General features: G+C 32.9%; 2 protein-coding genes, 2 long non-coding RNA genes and 1 other non-coding gene across 6 annotated transcripts; 3 read left to right on the top strand and 2 right to left on the bottom strand.

Moving 5' to 3' along the window:
* Positions 1-4,356: 4,356 nt before the first annotated feature.
* On the bottom strand, positions 4,357-5,457 carry LOC139995493 (uncharacterized). Its single transcript, XR_011801980.1, has 2 exons — positions 5,377-5,457; positions 4,357-4,836 (listed from the first exon to the last, which is right to left on the bottom strand). It is a non-coding gene; the product is annotated as an uncharacterized lncRNA (long non-coding RNA).
* LOC139995492 (uncharacterized) lies at positions 4,681-5,819 on the top strand. Its single transcript, XR_011801979.1, has 2 exons — positions 4,681-4,811; positions 5,326-5,819. It is a non-coding gene; the product is annotated as an uncharacterized lncRNA (long non-coding RNA).
* A 2,623-nt stretch (positions 5,820-8,442) lies between these two features.
* Positions 8,443-12,159, bottom strand: LOC139995491 (ATP-dependent RNA helicase DDX54). Of its 2 annotated transcripts, none has more exons than XM_072019039.1 (12): positions 11,926-12,159; positions 11,437-11,670; positions 10,939-11,315; positions 10,545-10,860; positions 10,241-10,451; positions 9,951-10,177; positions 9,686-9,877; positions 9,474-9,609; positions 9,213-9,402; positions 9,014-9,152; positions 8,793-8,943; positions 8,443-8,708 (listed from the first exon to the last, which is right to left on the bottom strand). In XM_072019039.1, the coding sequence occupies exons 2-12, from the start codon at positions 11,629-11,631 to the stop codon at positions 8,524-8,526; spliced, it is 2,319 nt and encodes a 772-aa protein (XP_071875140.1). In that variant the 5' UTR covers positions 11,632-11,670; positions 11,926-12,159; the 3' UTR covers positions 8,443-8,523. The 2 variants fall into 2 exon arrangements, with proteins under 2 accessions (XP_071875140.1, XP_071875141.1); XM_072019040.1 differs by lacking the exon at positions 11,926-12,159 and adding an exon at positions 11,836-11,851.
* A 267-nt stretch (positions 12,160-12,426) lies between these two features.
* On the top strand, positions 12,427-13,599 carry Rpl24 (ribosomal protein L24). Its single transcript, XM_072019163.1, has 5 exons — positions 12,427-12,479; positions 12,604-12,679; positions 12,826-12,911; positions 12,994-13,155; positions 13,421-13,599. Exons 1-5 carry the CDS (start codon positions 12,475-12,477, stop codon positions 13,554-13,556), a joined length of 465 nt encoding a protein of 154 aa, XP_071875264.1. The 5' UTR covers positions 12,427-12,474; the 3' UTR covers positions 13,557-13,599.
* On the top strand, positions 13,223-13,351 carry LOC139995978 (small nucleolar RNA SNORA79). The gene has a single exon (XR_011802103.1). It is a non-coding gene; the product is annotated as a small nucleolar RNA SNORA79 (small nucleolar RNA).
* Positions 13,600-13,858: the final 259 nt, after the last annotated feature.

Raw genomic sequence — 13,858 nt, 5'->3', positions numbered from 1 at the left:
CGTGAATCTTTACAGTAAAAGCGAATGGTCGATGCTTCCTGTAATTTTATACGCTTTCTAACTGTACATAAAAGTGAAGAGTAATACATACGTCTAACTGTCATCGATTGTTTGACAATCGTCAAGCTAGGCTACTTGAAGCGCAAGATGATTTCACTTTTCACTAGTTTTCACCGAGTATCATTCATCCAATTTGCTGCGTATTATTTTAATTCGCAGTTCAGCAATAAGATGTACTCATCTTCATTAGGCGTTACGAAATACCCACATACCGAGTTGCGGCAGGTACTTTTCCCGTTTACTCCTAACCCAAAGAAATAAAATGTATGCTCTATCTACATTATAAACTCTGAATGTAGAGTTCAATATGCGATTCTGCGAATATAAAACAAACATGAACTAATTACAAGAAAAGAAGGAATGGAAATAATTATGGTTTCTGTAATTCGCTGAAGAAACGAGAGGAAGAATATGTTTATTTCTAAGGAAAAGAAAATTATTCGTTTATTGTTAGTACTGGCAGCAACCTTATGTGAGATGCTGGCGTCGAGCCCATAGACACTGCAAGAGAATTTTACTATATTATGATTTATCACGTAGTAACTACGTGTACAGGTTTTTTTTCATTTTTTGTATGATTAGTTATTATTCATAGCTTGAATTTTAGTCTTTCCTTTGCATAATATGGAAAATCTAAGTGTTTGTAACGACTACGAGCAACCACAGAACGATCAATCAAGTAAGCAGAAAAATAGCCAAGAGTTCCGCTGAAGCTTCGTCCATTTGCACCTGCGGGTCTTCCTCGAAGAATTAGTCACTGGAAGCGAAGTAATCGTTAAGCAGCACGATTGGACGCTTCGTACGATTTGCTAATGTAAACAGAACCGCTAACGGTACGGCATTTTGCACCTTCCCATGCTTTTCAGGTTCACCATGTCAATAATTCTTAACCTATTCGATGTACCAACGATTGATCGAAAAACACGAAAAAGCGGCAGATTAAAAAAAGTTATATTTGCAATTTCGATTTTTAAAAAACTATCTACGATCGTCTAACTTTCCGTTATGTAAGTTCTTCAATCAGGTTGGGTACATTCAGATTGGGAACATTCCTCGACCAAACTCCGCTGGTTGCATACTGGAAACTGTTGGAAACGGGATATTCAAACATCAACGTTACAGCTACAGGACAGGGGCCAACATGGACTTCCCTTACCCCTCTTCTAGCATCTCCTAATGTCGTACGTCGTACGTCCGAGCGTATAGAGCATAGGGCTATGCCATGCGGCATACGGTATATACTCACACCCAATGATGAAACGTAGTCACCTTAGCAGCGGTGCTCATAATCACATGCTCGCGTGCACTCGTTACATTTGTCAATATATGCATAGGCTTTTTTTTAAATATATGTAGAAGACTTTGTACACATAACATGTGAAAGAAAGACACGTTTGCATGCTATGAAAACCTTATAAAAGTATTATCCTCTCGACGTAAAACATCATAATATGTAATACATCGTAACTATGTATACATGTAATACATGCAAATACATGCATACATCGCGGATATTAAACAGTCGGAAACGTAGAATTTTAAATGCCGGCGTCTCAACTGATTGACCTTTGGTATAAGAATTCAAAAGTATGAATTAAAAAGGTGCGATCTACAAGAACGATCAATCTATATTTATATGTATCAGCGTTTCTTTTTCCAGGTTGCACGAATATGTTTGTCAAACAGTAGATTATCTGAGGGCATTGAATTTTAAGTATAACACGAGAAGCGAAAAGACAGCAGTCGCGACAGCTCGCTGAAGTTTGAACCTGCGTCACATCGTTTCAAGACAGCCTTGACCTTCTGTTACAGCGCCAATTGGATTCAGAAGCTTTCTTATTCCAGACTCTTCTCTCGAATTACTCAAATTCGTACAACAAAGCTTCTGAACAAACTTCTATAAAATATTCTGATATTGTTTGTCTTGTGAATTTCACATGCGCGCGTATTTGCCGTATTACATAATACGTCGCGAATCAGAAATATAGGTTTTCGTGGATTCGTTCGTAGCCCGCTAACTGCGGTTATTTTCAAAAAGCTCAGTAATTTCCTCACTATTATTTCTTTATGTAACTGCGAGTTCTCAGTGAATCATCGGTTTTCCAGTTGTATTAGCGCCGATTATGTGCCGATTATACTGGCATTCTTTTTACATACGCAGTCCTTGGTGCACATACATATATACGTTTTTTTCTTCGGTTCTTATCGTGAGCATTCTTCCGCACGGTACGATTAACCTTACTGATAAAGCCTATACGTGAATGACTTGTAGATGTGTTGCTGCTCGTCCTTCCTGCTTCGAGATGTATCATTGACGCATTTGATTTGACGCATTTTACGTACGACAGCAAATCGTTATTTGCTACGACGCTTCTTCTTTCACGATCGCAAGTTATTTTCTCAAAATTCTAAATAGTTCAATTTTATGTACACAAGTGTCTTAGGCAATTTGTCCAAGTGCTCTTTATTCTGGCAAAGAAACATACGCTTGATCCCATATTTCGCTAAGATTTCTCCTCTTCGTTCTACTTTCAGTACAGATGCTCCATCATAATAGTTTCTATTTTCGGTTGGAGGGTTGGCTACATGATGTAGGTGCAGATGTTCACTGCTGAGCTAAAAGCGTTTAGGGGAGAAGGTCGAGTTTGGTGCTACGCATTTTTAGGAGACTAATAGACGAATAGATGAACTGGATCTGTTTTTTCAGGGGCATACGTGCTCGACGATCGCGAAAATGAATATCGGACTTTTTTTATCGGGGGAAACGAACTACAAACAACGAATTGAAATTAAAAAGAGGACAAAAGATAATCTTCTTACACGATAAAGTTGCGCACGAGTACTATGTAAACTCTGAACGCTATTGGTATTGTAGAACAAGGACAATTGAAGTCGTGATGAAAATACAAAGGACGCTATAAAGTCACCAAAGTAGTAAACGAAATAGTACGCGTAAAAAAAAAAGAATGAATGAAGTGGAGTGACTTCCGCTAAAGACGACTTTCAAAGTATATTCAAGCATTCTATGTTAATGCACTTAGACTCGATTATAAATATGGTCATATACATGATAAATATTAAACAACCTGGTGATACTTTATACAAAAATAACATCACGAAATGATATTTTTTCTATAATCTAAATCTCATTTGCAAAGATAAAGAAACACTTTTTGAAACGAATGTAAAATTGTGCATAGTGACAAGTTTACTTAACGAAGAGTGTCCTAGAAAAGGCTTTATCATTTAACTTCAATTCACGCGAATTCCAGGTCGTTGATACTCTCAAGCAATCACGCGAAGAACGCGGAGTATCAAGAGGCATCAGACTTCGCTTTTATTCAATTAATTGTCCGGCATATGTCACTTCGTAACTGCTGACCGACAGCATTTGCGAATGTACACAGAAGGGAATCAGGAAGAATATTTCATGTAAAAGAATATTTTACACGATTTTCACATTCGTATCCACCTCACTTTTGGTTCAAACGTTTAATATATAATTTGGCAAATTAAATTGGAATTCATTATAATAAATTTTTTATGCAACTCCTGTATTAAATCTTGAACTATATACTTCCCTGCAATGTACTATATACCATAAACAGAATAGCGAGCATAAAGTTACAACACCATGTACATATCAAATTTCCACTTCGTTCCCACAGACATCGTTTCTTATGAAATTAGGTATTGAGCTCATACTTTCAAGTGTCTTTCAGCGTTGCTAGTTAAGTTCAAAATAAATATGTACAATGAAAATTATCACAGATTTTAACCACGAAGCGAAACTTGATCCAACAATTCTACGATCGTTATCAAGTTTGTTATGGTGCACTGTGTATTCTGTTACGATTCTAAGATGAATGTATAATACAGCAATGAATCTGATAAATGTGCAAAGTCAAAAGTCACAATATAGGGTACAAAATGTTTAAAGCATGTTTGAATGTAATATTGCGAATAAGTTGAACTGTAAAATTATCTTTTTACAAAATAAATATATATAGTAATGTATAATATATATAATTAATAAATTTATTTTTCTTATTGTATTATTAAAGGGTTTTCTAAACTGATAGGAGAACTCCGGATGTTAATACAAGCAACGATATTTAAGTGATAAATATATGTATGTTGTGTAGTACTATTTATATACAATAAATAGTAAAATATCATTGCTATGTTTTTAATAAATAGGTATTTAGTTTTGTAGACTAGTGAGTGACTCCATAAGAAACGTAGTAAGTACTGCTTCTAATTATTAATTTCCCATTAATTTATATATTCATCAAGTGGTGATATACTATTTATAAGCGATAGTGTGCATACATAATTCGTCGATATATAAATATATTGATTTGTACGATCAAGCAGTAACCGGTAGTACGCTCTTCCAGTTATCCGTTTCCTCCGTTTGTCCCTTTCTTCCTCTCATTGTCTCTTTTTGGCTTTTTACATATGTACGTGCCTCGACCAATAATACGATGCACGTACGTTCATTCATAGAACGCTAACGTGGTTTCAGAGTACATACCGTGTACGGTTTAGTTGTAATCAAGTAAGATACGGACACCATGAGTGGCAACCTTGCAGACAAGATGACACGTATGCATAGTCGGATGTGCATAGCATACGGTCGCATTGGCTGTCGACGATTGACTGACATCCCATTCATTCTTGCCACAAAGGCGGCCGATAATTGTAGAGCGGTCGATCATACTCTACGTTAAAATTTTGTTAATGACTGCGTACGTAGAATTCCTTCTTTAAATGCTAAAAGCAACGAAAAATTAGGAAACGACGTAAAAATTTGTACCCTAAAACTCTATGAAATAAACACGTAAATGATTAAAAATAGAGTTATACTAGGAATTTATGGGTTTACAAAATGTACGTAATATGCAAAAATATACAAAATATTTAAACTAAGTACTCATTGTTAATATATAAAGAGTAAAAGAAATCTCTAATTGGGTTACACGTAAACGTAAGAACATAACTTTGTATAAAAATGTACAGTCTATTTGCGATATATCGTGACGTTATCGAAATAAAAAAAAGATTTGCGGACTATGAAATACGATCTGCGCGACAAGGCTTTCCGAAGGCTACACGTAAGATATGTATAATATTTAAAGCCCATATACATCTCCAACTTTAATAACGCGCAATTGAGTAAAATAGTACGTAGACAGAGAGATTTATAGGCCTTCTCGGCTAGTAATACTGTTTGTTAACATCGCTGCACTTTCCATATTCCAGAAATTTCACCGTTTACCTCGTAATCGGATCAAGTATCGGAGATGGACTTACTTTTAGTCGAAGCGTCTATTCTCGGGCATGGAACTTGGAGCAAGTCGAAGCAGCACATTTCGTTATACCGAAGTGCAGTAGCAATTTTCCACGATATCATTGAGCTTGTTTTCGCTCGTCCCGTTATAAAATTAGTTTGTCAATTTTGCGTTAATTTTCCGGTATTAGAAGTAACCGGGACATAGAAAGATCAGGGGAATGGGAAACGGAGGGGGAAGGATTGCCGTAAGTACTTCGAGAAAATTGCGCAAATACGCGGAATGTCGTTTGAGAGAAAAAAAAAAGAAATATCGTGCGATGATGTTAGATCGTTCACCATAACGAATTGCTTGAAAATCGTATCGCCTTTTTTATTGTCATTTACGACGAACAATAAGACAACTTCGTTATTCGTGCATAATTTTACGGATCGCGTGATCCACATAAAAGAGCTGGATGCTTAATCAGAACCACGAACATTCACTTTTATTTTACTCGTACAGCCTTCAAACTGTCGAAATCAAGAAATATTACACAATGAGTGTATCGTATAGTAAATGAAAACTACTGGAAGGTAAGAATACAACAACTAGTTTCCAAATGTTATAATTTTACAGCGGTGGCAGATCTCTAATGCGCATTGTACACCAAAGAGAACACGTACATTACCGCCATGGAATATCCACGTTTAATTATTCGCTGCATATGCTTTCTATAAGTGAATAACTTTCACTGCTTATCGATATTAAGATGCTCTGTGAATGTTTGGAATGTTCTTTATCGCCAAACTTTCTTGCACCTTGACGAGCAATGATTCCCGAAATTATTTATCGTGAAAGTTACTAATTAAAATCCAGCGTAACTCTTTCCTGTCTCGTGCATATCAGTGTCCAAAGACCTTTGAACATGTTCGTCATCAGGCAATGAATGCAAAGTGCACACGGAACCTTTTTTGTGACGATATGCGTAACGCCAGATGTGACGCTACTTTCACAGAAAAGCCAGCATCATTCGTCTACGTATACCACAGGTTCTCGAGTACAATAGTAGCTTATATTTTTAAGCATATGACGTAGGTAGGAGACAGTACGGATGGTGAACGGTAGATCGTAGACGTGACTGTCTGGTTACGAATAGACTTATTTCAACGATCGGTGTCATCGGGACTGTGGTCAAGCAACGGCTACAACCACCTTGGCACGGATTCTTAATTGAGCAGTAACTGACGAATTCATTGTTCCTGTACAGATTCGTTACGTTTCGATGAGATTTCTTGACTACCGCACTTGTACGATCTATACCGTCATAAAAGAAAGGTGTAAGATATTTCGATTCTTGACCTCAACCTCGATCTAGGATCACACGATGATCGATCACGCGAGATTCGATTTCCAATTCGATTTTCGTTCGATCGTTAAAATAGCAATGACCAGGGATATTTTGACACGGAACATAACAGGCTGAATTTATTATCAAGAACGTTTGCCACGACTGTCATATTCAACAAATGTCCCTGTACGAATTCATTGGGAGAGGATCAAAGAGAGTCGATACTTTTGGAGAAATGTAAATTCTTAAAGTGATCGTGCGAATGACAGGCGTGACCTTGCCCCAAGTTTTGAACATCTAAACTATCTGCATAATTTGCATCGATCAATATTGCAGTGAATCATTGTCAGAATATTCTTGTTTTCACGTAAGTTCTACGCTAACAATGCAAGTATATACTTGTATTTTCTGAAGTCTTATCAATGATTAACGAGTATTTATTGAAAAAATATTCCTCACGATATTATATGCTACTGATAACAATTATACAATCGAAGAATGTTTTAAGGCGATAAAAACTAAACTCGTTTGTTCACCTATTTAAATAAAGAATTGATTCAGCCAGAAAATATATTCCGTTCTGATATTTCATAAATCGAATTGGTTTAGGCATGTCTGATTATTATTTTCTTTCTTTGATCATTTGATTATACTAACTTTAATCGGGTGAAAGCTCGATATATATAGAAAGCAGTACAAAATATAATAGTGATATACGTAGTATATTTGGATATGATGATACATATATATAAATAAACGATGATCAGCATTAAATGATTCATACTGTTCCAGTATCAGCATTTTATATTCCAACAAACATTAAACCAGTTGTCATCTATGACTCACGAAGAGAGCTATGGTGTGTATGGTGGTTTCCTTTCTCTCTTTTTACTTCAATATCTAGTATCGCAAATCACTAATGTCTAATAATGAACAAATTTGAGAGGAAAAAGTAATATATTTTATCTAAAGATAAAAGAACATTTTTTTCTACATGAATTGCATATTTAATACATGAAATGCGATACGAATGTAACATATATGTAATATGCACTAAATATCATGTATGCAGAAATAATTGTAATTAAAAATAATATTTTTTTTTCTATTTGTAAAATATTAAACGATTAATTACTAATTTTTCTTTATTGGAATTCCGTAAATAACTATTTAGTGGAAGATAAAATAATTATGTAAATCAACAAAATTAAAAAATTAAATGCCATAACAGTTTTAATAATCTATGTACAATAACATCTTCCTTTCTAGTAATAATTGTATTGCATGTTTGTTATAGGAGATTTAATAAATTATTTAAAATAAAATACAAAAATACAAAGTACTTATATTTTAAGATATTTGTTTACTTCGTCTTTTTTGGCTAATCACTAAGATGACTTTTACTATAAAGATAAGTGCCTTTCTTAGTTCGTGCAACTTTCTGAGGTTTCCATTATTTCGTAGAAACCACCGATCAGCTACACGTAATAAGCTTCTGACGTAGAACCAACAATTATGCAAGGGAATTGCGATGATGCAATGGAAATCTTCACAAATTGTATAATACTTCATAATCGTTCTGCGATCTATCGCAATATTATTTTTAATTTTGCATAGTTTCATTTACTTCATTTTCTGAAGTTATTGAAAAAATATATATAGAATTATTAAAAACCAAAATTTTTTACATTGATAAATATGTAATTGTTAAAAGTTGAAATGTATGGGAAAGGATAATAAACAACATAGACGACAAAAATAATTCATCATTATAAATAATCATTTATATTATAAAATATATTCATATTTTATATTGTATATCGATATAAAAATCATCTGCTAATGTTTCCTTCTACTATTCTTCTGACCTTTTCGATTTTTTCGGCCGTTTCTTTTACGTCTTTGTTCAAGCAATTTGCGGGCCTTTAGAATTTGTTCTGGACGTTTCAATTCGATATTCCTTTTGATCTTTTCCTTTAACTTTTGATTGTGCCGCGCCCAATGTGTATTAGCCGTTGTTTGCACTGAAACACACAGAAAATAAATATATACATGACGTATCTACTTAGGCTTAAACAATAATTAATTCAAATATTATTTTCACATACACTTCTGCATTTGTGAAGGTTCTTCTTCGCTGTCATCGTCATTTGTAACATCGACTTTGCTTTTTTCTTTCCAACTCGTATAACGATTTGATTTGTAACTGGCAGGTATCCAAACTCCAGACTCTGTTCGTATTTTATTAACTTTTCGTTCCTTTAAAAAAGCATATATTTCCTTGAAATATTTTGTTTCATATGAATGTTTAATGATGTAAAATACGTACATTATTAACAGTAACCATTTTTTTCTTTTTACGATCCCATTTTTTAATCTGTGCTTGAAATCGTTGAGATTCTTCATTATCAGCAGTTAAATCTATTTGTACTTTATCTGCTTCCGTATTAAATGAATTAACTGCTAAACTGTAAAAATATGGCTAAGTATAGTGTGCACTAAAAACAACTATTTTACTAAAGACTTACCCTTCCTCTGTATGTTTATCTGGAGCATTATATGGAATAAAAAAATTTTCGTCTCGTATTACCGATCGTTTTTTCTTTTTAGGTTTATATAAATCATCGAGATTCCTTTTCTTTGGAAGTACAACCGTATTAAATGCTTCATTAATTTCATCGGTTGTACTCGGTGGAAGATACACTTTTTTCGGTAAATCTACATTATCAATTATTAAATAAAAACTATACAAATGAAATTCACGTTAGTTTGTTAAACTGCGAATTTACCTCCTGCACTTTTTTTAGCTTCTACCTCATCTGCTTTTCTGTGGAAATTTATAATATTTTCTTTATGTAACGTACGTTTCTTTTTCATAACTTGATAATCAATAGATGATGCCTTGGCTCCAATTTCGAATATCGTCTATAACAAATACTTAATAATTAAATATCATATAACTATAACATATAATTGATATAAATTGTATGAATATACATACTCCTTGAGGTCTATAATTGACTATTTTTGATAATAAGTTCGTGGTACTTAAAGAAACATCAGAATATTCTGGTATAACACCTGCTTCACTAATATGTAATTCCTTTACTCTTTTAATACTTTCTGATGAAGGTGCAGGTCGTGATCGAATATACTGTTTATATGCATTATCGCAAACTTTTTCCATACTTGTCTATATATGTTTAACAGAATGTAAATATGATATCTTTAATAATTCTTTGAACAAATCTATCAAAACTACATACTAGATCTGTGGAACTACTGTGCCAATTTATTAATTCTGCAAGTCCTTCTTCTATCATTGCTTGTGGCATTTTACCCACAATACCATCTGTATTTTCTATAGATCCAAAAGATGGTACAATATTTAACGGGCGTCCAAGAAAAAGGTGTAAATCTAGCAAATAAGCATATTCGTCCGGACTTATAATATTGTATGCAGTGCCAGCACGTCCCGCTCGTGCACAACGACCTATTACGATAATTATTGACATATAAATTTTTATACAATTTAAAACCTAACTTGTTTCCTTACCTACTCGATGTACAAAGAGCTTCGACTTTGCAGGGAAATTAAAATTGATTACGTTATCCAATTGTGGAATATCTAAACCTCGAGCGGCAACATCTGTTACTATTAGAACTCTGACTTTACTAGTGTGAAATTTAGCTGCATTTATTTTTCGTGCTGATGGATCCAAATTAGAATAGATATACGTGTTAGAAATTCCAGCTCTTTCTAATATCTATTAATAAAATACAATCATTATATATATATAAATCCTAGCCCGTTATATATATAATATATTAATCCTAAAATGTAAGTGTTATATACATACCTGATGAATATATTCAACATGATGTTGAGTTGCAGCAAATATTACTGTTTGAGAATCACTCTTAATAACATTTTTTAACAAGCATAATAGTACTGCCAATTTTTCTTCTGGGCGACATACTATAAATGAGAGTGTTAATTGTTCTGGTATTTTACTTTCTACATCTAAACGTAATAAGACAGGATCAGTTAATCCAGCTTTTGCAAAATCTACTAAAAGTTTAGGTAATGTTGCAGAAAATAATAATGTTTGTCTTGATTCTGGTAATCTATTTGTGATTTCAGTAATTTGATCTCCAAAACCCATTTCAAATAATCTGTAACAATTTATAAATTAGGATTTATTATATTTATAATGAAAGGAAATTATATAATATAGAAATATATATTTTTACCTATCAGCTTCATCAAAGACTACATATTCTATATTATTTAATTGTAAGTCCATTTCTATACAGATATGTAGAAATCTTCCTGGCGTTGCTACTAATATATCAGGATTTCCATGAATTGCACTAAATTGATTCTCCATACTGTCACCTCCCAAAATTACAGCTGCTTTTAAGTCTGTAAATTTACCTAATTCCTTTATGAACTTTAATGTCTGCAATGCCAATTCTCTAGTAGGTGATAAAATTAAGGCTCTAGCTCCAGCTTTTGCTCGCCTTGTTTTAAGTTTTTCAAACAGTGGAATTAAAAAACAAGCTGTTTTTCCACTCCCTGTTCTGGCCATTGCCACTACATCCCGTCCTTCTAAAGCTAAAGGAATTGTCTATAAAAATATAATACATTTTATGACATCAAACAATACACAAATAAGAAAAGCACTAAGTTATCAGTAATTAAACTCATAAAGACAATTTATTTATTTTAACCAACATCATGCAGCTTACCTTCCTTTGAATAGGTGTTGGTATTTTGTACCCACGCCTTAATATCCCCTTCAATAGAGGAAAACTAAGAGCCATGGATTGAAATCCTCCTGATTTTTTACATACTTTCTTCTTAATGTTATTAATTTCGTCATCTTCATCATTATGGTTTATTTCTTCTGGGTCGGCAAATCCCACAATATTTGTATCTTTCATTTTAAAGATATAAGTGACTGACAGTAGTAAGACAATAACCTTAAAATAAACCTGCTTAGTACGTGATTTTATTTTGCAATTAAAACAACTCTAAATTATAAATATTTTTAATTAAATTATCAAAAGTCAGTGATTTTATGTTCTATAAAGTGAAATTCAGCCAATATAGGGAATATTATCATACAGTATTGGAGAAAATATTACTCGTGGTTATATAAAAATTATTTTCACTTTTATTGTATACATTAAATTACTAGTCCGTAGACAGTACACTCAGTACTTTTAACAGTTTACCTTTATAAAATCCCGTATATTATACAAATTTGTTGCAGATTTCTGTTAAAAATTTGTACATTAAATGTAATCTACGCTAAATATTTATTAATCCATTCATCAATATTTTTGTATCGTTTAATATTTTCAATTTCTAATTAATTTGATTAAATCACAATTATACAAACAGGTCTCATGTTCATATCACGAAATCTAGTGAAAATCGTCCGAAAATTGGGAAGTAACTAGTTGTAAAAAATCAACATAGAAGACACATAAGTTCCTATTTTGCATACGTGTAACATGTTATGAATATCTCAGAAAGAGGCAGACACACTCTATTCATCTCTGTCTGTCTCGTAAGAATGAATACTCTATTAATCTTCCAAGCTGATTTTTCGCGATTAGACATCAATGACGATCGAACAGTTTTCCTAAGCGAATATCAAGACTAAATTAATTTAGAAGTTGGTTTTTAAATATTGGCAGCACTTAATGCGTATTCCACCATATTGTATTGACAAGAAGTCGGCCATTTTTGCTAAATCTGTCTTCTCGTCATAATTCAACATGAAGTAAGTAAATTTTTTTAAGAGGCATATCTGAAAAATTAAACGTAATCATTAAAAATTAGTGTAACATATTCGAGGAATCGTAAGATGAAGATATTTGTAATAAATATGGTGTCAATCTTTTCAGGATCGGTCTTTGCGCATATAGCGGATATAAAATATATCCCGGCCATGGTAAAACCATGGTAAAAGTGGATGGAAAAGTACGTAAAATAAATTTTATATAGCTGATTTGTATATGCTGGTTCTCATATTATTACATTTTTATTATACTCTCTTTATAATTAAGTAATATTAGCTCCTTGTTTTGATTATATCTTTGACAACCATAACCTCTATATTTTTTCAGACGTTCACATTTTTAAATTCAAAATGTGAATCTGCACATTTAATGAGACGTAATCCAAGGAAAGTTACATGGACTGTATTATACAGGTATATTTATTTTTAGTATTTAATATTTTATACATTATGGAAGGTGAGGAGCAATTATAAAATATATAACTTAATATTATAGACGGAAGCATAAAAAGGGGCAAGAAGAAGAACAAGCGAAAAAAAGGACAAGGCGTACTCAAAAATTCCAACGTGCTATTGTTGGAGCATCTCTTACAGATATTTTAGCGAAACGTAATATGAAACCAGAAATTCGTAAAGCACAGAGGGAACAAGCAATTAAGTAAGTGTTGTTCAGATATAACCAAACATGTATCTGTTCCAATTTATATCACAAAATTTGATATTATAGACATCTGTTCCTTTAACGTGATATCTCATATCATGTTAGATTTCAGAATGTCTTAGAATAAATGAATTGCTTCACCCAGAATTGTAATATACTTCACACTGTCTGGCTTTTGCGGGTTCATACAATTCTTATACTAGGTACATATTTTGCTACTTGTATTTCTTAAAATATGTATACATTGTATTTTTTATTTCAGAGCTGCAAAGGAACAAAAGAAAGCTGCAAAAGCAACGAAGAAAGCAGTTGTACCTGCTAAGGCAAAAGTGCAACCAAAACATAAAGCTGCAAAAATAACACAAAAAGCAGCTCCCCGTGTCGGAGGAAAACGTTAAATTCCCGCACTGTATAAATAAAAAGACCTTTAGATTTAAAAAATTTATTTATTTTCCCAGAAAAATATTTTTTATAAATTATTAAATGCTAAGATATTCAGTTTTTCTAAGTAAACATACGTAAGTATTTTTGCTTTTATGGTGATTGCGGTCTGCAATATGCTGAACAGGGGTCGAATCAAAAGGACTGAGTTTACGATAAAAACGTCACTTTTAACTATTTTTAAAGCATGTAAAATAATTCGCATTAATTCTTAACTTCGATTGCAAACGACGAAAATGTTGGCAAATATTTTGAAGTT

The sequence above is a fragment of the Bombus fervidus genome, chromosome 16 (genome assembly GCF_041682495.2).
Source record: "Bombus fervidus isolate BK054 chromosome 16, iyBomFerv1, whole genome shotgun sequence".
In the NCBI taxonomy this organism is placed as follows: Eukaryota; Metazoa; Arthropoda; class Insecta; order Hymenoptera; family Apidae; genus Bombus; species Bombus fervidus.
The sequence above is the reverse complement of the archived record's forward strand: the minus strand, read 5'-3'. Positions and strand labels throughout refer to the sequence as shown.